This window comes from Sapajus apella, unplaced genomic scaffold, assembly GCF_009761245.1.
Source record: "Sapajus apella isolate SASKATOON/1434 unplaced genomic scaffold, GSC_monkey_1.0 scaffold3, whole genome shotgun sequence".
Classification (NCBI taxonomy): Eukaryota; Metazoa; Chordata; class Mammalia; order Primates; family Cebidae; genus Sapajus; species Sapajus apella.
In genome coordinates, this window is record NW_022436943.1 from 43,289,932 (window position 1) to 43,296,825 (window position 6,894).

General features: G+C 42.9%; 1 protein-coding gene across 3 annotated transcripts in view; it reads right to left on the reverse strand.

Moving 5' to 3' along the window:
- TAF2 (TATA-box binding protein associated factor 2) overlaps positions 1 to 6,894 on the reverse strand; it is a 104,946-nt gene that overhangs the window by 96,940 nt on the left and 1,112 nt on the right. For all 3 annotated transcript variants that reach the window (XM_032252611.1, XM_032252620.1, XM_032252634.1), the window contains exon 2: positions 6,812 to 6,866. In XM_032252611.1, coding sequence (XP_032108502.1) covers positions 6,812 to 6,866 — 55 coding nt within the window. The remainder of the gene's footprint in view (positions 1 to 6,811; positions 6,867 to 6,894) is intronic.

Sequence of the window (6,894 nt, forward strand, 5' to 3'; positions counted from 1 at the left end):
GGGTGTGTTAAAGGCATTCAGTTTTATAAGGGAAGTAGAGCATAAAAGTTTGGAAAATTTGCAGCCTGACAATGAGAAATAAAAGAAAATCCCATTTTCTGAGAAGAAATCCAAGCTGGCTATAGAAATTTGCAAAAGTAACAAGGAGCTGAATGTTAATCCCAAAGAAAATGGGAAAAATGTCTCCAGGGCATGTCAGAGACCTTCACAGCAGCCCCTCCCATCATAGGCCTGGAAGCCTAGGAGGAAAAAGTGTTTTAGTGGGCCAGGCCCAGAGTCCTCATGCTGTGTGCAGCCTAGGGATGTGGTGCCCTACATCCTAGCCACTCCAGCCAGCGCTAAAATGGGTCAACTTAGAGCCTCAGAGTGGTGCAAGCCTCATGTCTTCACAGCTTCCACGTGGTGATGAGCCTGTGAGCACACATAAGTTAAGAACTAAGGTTTGGGAATCTCTGCCTAGATTTCAGAGTATGTATGGAAATCCCTGGATGCACAGGCAGAAGTTTGCTGTAGGGGCCGGGTCCTCATGGAGAACCTTTTCTAGGCCAGTGCAAAAGGGAAATGTGGGGTCAGAGCCCCCACACAGGGTCCCTACTGGGGGAGATGTGGGAAGTGGGCCACCATGCTCCATCTCCCAGAATGGTAGGTCCACTGACAACTTCCACCATGCACCTGGAAAAGCTGCAGACACTCAAAATCATCCCATCAAGGCAGCCAGAAGCCTAGACCCTGCAAATCCACACGGGCAGAGCTGCCCAAGACTATGGGAACCTACCTCTTACATCAGTGTGACCTGGATGTGACACAGAGTCATAGGAGATCATTTTGGAGCTCTAAGATTTGACTGTCCTGCTGGATTTCAGACTTGCATGGGGCCTGTAGCCCCTTTGTTTTGGCTAATTTCTCCCACTTGGAATGGCTGTATTTACCCCCTGCCTGTATCCTCATTGTGACTAGGAAGTAACTAACTTGCTTTTGATTTTACAGGTTCATAGGCAAAAGAGACTTGCCTTGTCTCGGATGAGACTTTGGACTTTTGAGTTAATGCTGAAATGAGTTAAGACTTTAGGGGACCGTTAGGAAGGCATGATTGGTTTTGAAATGTGAGAACATAAATTTGGGAGGGGCCAGGGACAGAATTATACGGTTTGGCTGTGTCCCCACGCAAATCTCATCTTGTATTCCCATGTATTATGGGAGGGATCCAGTGGGAGGTAACTGAATCATGGGGGCAAGTATTTCCTGTGCTGTTCTCATGATAGTGAATAAGTATCATGAGATCTGACATTTTGTTTTTTGAGATGGAGTCTTGCTCTGTCACCCTCGCTGGAGTGTGATGGCACAATCTCAGCTCACTGCAACCTCCAACTCCCAGGTTCAAGGGATTCTCCCACCTCAGCCTCCCAAGTAGATGGGATTACAGGCACCCACTATTATGCCCAGCTAATTTTTGTATTTTCATAGAGACAGAGTTTCAACATGTTGGCCAAGGTGGTCTTGAACTCCTGACCTCAGGTGATCCGCTGGCCTCAGGCTCCCAAAGAGCTGGGAATACAGGCATGAGCCACCATGTCCAGCAATCTGACAGTTTTAAAAGTGGCAGGGATTTTTTCTGCACAAGCTCTCTTTTTGCCTGTTGCCATCCACGTAAGGTGTGACTTGCAACTCCTTGCCTTCCGCCATTATTGTGAGGTTTCCCCAAGCCACATGGAACTGTGAGTTCCCCATTAAACCTCTTTCCTTTGTAAATTGCCCAGTTTTAGGTATGTCTTTATCAGCAGTATGAAAATGGACTAATACATTATCCTTGCTGTAGTCACTAATGACCAAGAATTACTTTCAGTTTTCAAGTTTACACTTACTGTTTACATTTAAAATGAACAACCATTTCCTCCTTTTTGTTTTTTGAGATGGAGTTTCACTCCTGATGCCCAGGCTGGAGTGCAGTGGCACAATCTCGGCTCACTGCAACCTCCGCCTCCTGGGTTCAAGTGACTCTCCTGACTCAGCCTCCCGAGTAGCTGGGATTATGTCCAACACCATGCCTGGCTAATTGTTTTGTATTTTTAACAGAGACAGGGTTTCAGTACATTGGCCAGTCTGGTCTCAAACTCCTGACATCAGGTGATCCACCTGCCTCAGCCTCCCAAAGTGCTGGGCTTTCAGGCATGGGCCACACTGCACCTAGCCTCTTCCTTCTTAAAATATGTTTTTTGGCCAGGTGTGACGGCTCATATCTGTAATCCCAGCACTTTGGAAGGCCAAAGTAGGGTGGACTGCTTGAGCCCAGGAGTTTGAGACCAGTCAGGCAACATGGCAAATCTCCGTCTCTACCAAAAAATACAAAAATTAGCCAGGTGGGTGGTGCATGACTGTGGTCCCAGCTACTCAGAAGGCTGAGGTGGGTTAACTACCTGCGCCCAGGGAGGCTGAGGCTGCAGTGAACTATGATTGTGCCACTGCACTCCAGCCTAGGTGACAGCGAGATCCTGTCTCAAAAAAAAAAAAAAAAAAAAAGTTTTTCATTGGTTTCTGCAGCCCAAGAGGCTCTTGGTCAGTTTTCTCCAACATCATATTCTTCAGATATTTCTCCCTGATGCTCATTTCCTGCTAGATACTCCAAGTGAGCTTTTCTACACCCTTCATGAACAACTGTATATCAAAGACTTTTAAATCTGTCTCACCATCTCATTCTTTATCTGCACAGACATGTAGTCAACTACCCACTATTCATCTCAATTTAATAACCCAAAAGTGCATGAAATGTAACATTTTCTAATCTGACCTATGAATCTTTCCTCTCAAACCTGCTGCCCTTCTCTTCCACACACAGAAAATAGAATAACCGATTTGTTTAAACTTATGCATTTTATCTTGTACCCTATCATACAGAAGTAGATGGCATGATCAACTGCTGAAGACTCAGTAACAGCAACAATCAAGAAATCTCCTACAGGAGGCTGCCTTAAATTAGTAGACAACATATAGGATTATCTCTCCTGGCCAAAACAGAACTGGGAACCAGGGGGTCAAAGTTGGAGTGACTATTTTCACTATTACACTAAAAATGCCATAGAAGAATTTTTTTTTTTTTCAAGACAGAGTTTTGCTCTTGTTGCCCAGGCTGGAGTGCAATGGCGCAATCTCGGCTCACTGCAACCTCCACCTCCCAGGTTCAAGTGATTCTCCTGCCTCAGCCTCCTGAGTAGCTGGGATTACAGACACCCACCACCACACCCAGCTAATTTTTTTGTATTTTCAGTAAAGACAGGGTTTCACCATTTTGGCAAGGGTAGTCTTGAACTCCTGACCTCAGGTGATCCACCCACCTCAGCCTCCCAAAGTGCTGGGATTATAGGTGTGAGCCACAGTGCCCAGCCATGAGAGGAATTTTTGTCTCCTGTCTCTGTGACCCTGGGTTCAGTGTGTTGAGAGGTCCTAGTGCCCAAGTGAAGAACGCAGCCACCAGGGCACATAATCATGATTCCATTACACTGGAAGTTGAGGCTGCCCTTTGACCACCTTGAGCTCCTCATCCCAAAGAAGCAAAAAGCAAAGAAAGAGGTCCAGTTCTTGCTGGAATGAATCATTCCAATTACCAAATAAAAAATTAAAGCTTCGCCGGGCGCGGTGGCTCAAGCCTGTAATCCCAGCACTTAGGGAGGCCGAGGCAGGTGGATCACGAGGTCAAGAGATCGAGACCATCCTGGTCAACATGGTGAAACCCCGTCTCTACTAAAAATGCAAAAAGTTAACTGGGCATGGTGGTGCGTGCCTGTAATCCCAGCTACTCAGGAGGCTGAGGCAGGAGAATTGCCTGAACCCAGGAGGCAGAGGTTGCGGTGAGCCGAGATAGCGCCATTGCACTCCAGCCTGGGTAACAAGAGCGAAACTCCGTCCCAAAAAAAAAAAAATACAAAAAAATACAAAAAAAATTAGCCGAGCATGGTGGCACACGCCTGTAGTCCCAGCTACTCGGGAGGCTGAGGCAGAAGGATTGCTTAAACCCAGGAGATGGAGATTGCAGTGAGCTGAGACTGTGCCACTGCACTCTAGGCTGGTGACAGAGTAAGACTCTCTCAAAAAAAAAAAAAAATAATTAAAAGAAACAAGAGTCTAGTTCATCCCAACAGAAATGTCAGCAAACAAAAAGGAAACACCAAAGAAGTGGAGAAATAAAGCAGTGTATATCAACTTTGGCCAAGTTACCAGCTAAGGAAAGCAGGGACTGTAGCAATTAAGTTTTACACTGTTTCTTTTAATCAGTTTTCTTTCCATTATCTTGCATAAATGATAGTAAAGGTAACTAATATTTTGGGTGGGAACAGGGCTGAAATGTCATTTCTCACACTAATAGAATAGCTCAGGGTTTAGCAAGCCCTCTCTTAAAGTGCCAGACAGAAATATTTTAAGCTTTGTGGGTCACACAGTCACTGTCTCAGCTACTCAGCTCTGCCAGTGTAGCTCCAAACCTCCATAGTCAATATATAAATAAATGGGTATGGCTGTGTTCAAGTAACACTTCATTTAAAAAACAAGTATTCAGCCATTGCCAACTCTTTCAGTGGCTCACAGGACTTTCTAAGTCCCCACGTTAGGAGAACTAGCTTTTCATCTCAACAAAAGCAACAGTGGATGTGCTGGGGTTAAAAAGGTAGTCTGTTCTGATTATTCTCCTTTTGCCCCTCCTGATCTGTTCTCTACCCTACTCAATACCCTAGTATTAACCGGGCTCTACCCTTCCGGCTTCTGACTGAGTTGATCCAACAGTTTCCACAAAAAGGAAACTGGAAAGCAAGTTTATATTAATTACCCCAGATTCCTTTCTGCCAGGCTGCAGGTAAACAGCAGCTTCATTCTTTTATTAAAAGACACAGATCCTACGTGACTCTTTCCATGGCAACAGTAGGTTCTAGTAACTTCTTCCCTTTGTTGTTTCAGGCCTGGAAGTGGCAACTGTTCCTCACTGTTGCTAGCTCAGAGGGTTCCTCAACCTCATGTTGGTTTCTCTTAACTCTGTTCTAAATGGTCCGTTCATTTCCCTCAATTAACATGTGTGTATCTGCCATTTATTTCCTGCCAAGATCCTAACCCACACCCAATCCAACCAAAGTTTCCAATGGGAAACTTAAGTCATCCACAACTCCGTTATAGCAGTCCTGAAAAAGCCATGTGCAACTTCTGTCTATTGATTCCTCAGGGACCACAGAGGTGGAAGGGGGAATGATATATGAAGTGCACTGGACTCTTAGGTCACCCCTGATTAAAAAGGGTTTTATCATTTTCCAACTTTATGCCCTTGAGAAAGTTACTTAACCTCCATTCTTTCAGCTGCCTAATATATAATATTAGGATTAAAATATTATCTACCTCACTGAGTAATTACGAAGATTGAGTCTTAATATATATGTAAGAATATATATACATATATATATAAAATATATGTAAGAATATATATATAAAATATATGTAAGAATATATATATATATTAATGGCTAAATTTACGTTCACTAATTCAATCATGTCAACTCTATTTCTACTCCATTTTCACTAATGCTATCTTTATTTAGGCCTTCACCATTTCCCCTCTAGATTATTGCAGTAACCCCTGAACTAGACTCCCTAATTCCCTTATCTTTTCTACCCAATTCATACAACATAATACAACTAAAGTATTCTACTATAAGACACAAGGTACATAATACAGGGAAGACTGCATGAGAAATTCCATAAATGAGGAGACTAGATTTAATAAACCTTTTAGGCACATTACAAATCTAAGATTCTATGATTCTTACGAAAAGTGACATTTTTCTATCTATTCAGCTCATCCTAAGTAAACATATACACACACAAGTCACAAATCTGACAGAGAAGTTGACACCATCACTCAAGGAAAATCAGCTCTCTTTAACATTTTAGTCTATGTAATAGAGGTAGCCCTAAAAAGGTAAATTAAATAAATACTTGAGTTTTTGGCTGGGTGCAGTGATTCATGCCTATAATCCCAGCACTTTGGGAGACAGAAGGCAGGTGGATCATTTGAGGTCAGGAGTTCGAGACCAGCCAGGTCAATAAGGAGAAACCCTGGCTCCACTAAAAATACAAAAATAAGGTGAGTGTGGTGGTGCACACCTGTAATTCAAGCTACTCGGGAGGCTGAGGTAGGAGAACTGCTTGAACCCAGGAGGTGGAGGTTGCAGTGAGCCAAGATCACAGCAGTGTACTCCAGCCTGGGTGACAGAGCAAGACTCTGTCTCAATAAAACAAAACAAAAACCTTGAGTGCTCAAGCTTTTTCCTAAAATTGATAATATCAGCAAGCCATACATCTAAACTGTGTGTGGCAGGGGTGGGGTGGGGGAGGTAGAGGGTTTCCAGATCTCAAATACTCTTGTCTAAAACTTCACTACAAAGCAACACCACCTAAACCAAGTCAGTCAAGAAGCAAAAGTGGCCACTTAGAAGCTAAATCAGTGAGTGTATTAATCTTAAGTTTTTTCATAGAAGAAATGTCACTATGGGCTTATACTTGTTTAGCGCACAATTCTAAAATGCTCGGCTATACATGCTTTCATGTTATTCACCAGATAAACAGGAATACAATTTTAATTAGGAAATTGAAAAAAAAGAAAGGGAGAATTTGGGAGGCAACAGGTATTAGTGGAAGGTCTATGAAACTTGTAATCATATAGACCTTAATTTTAATTCTTACCTATTCTTGAAACACAATTATCTGGAATAGTATTAACTTTCTAAGAACTCTGAGGGGCGGACTTGTTACTGTTTATAATTGTTGAGAATAAACTTACCACAACCGATTTTCTCTGGAAATTTATGTTGTTGATGCAGACGACCTGATGGGTTGTATATTAATAAACATAAAAAGACAATA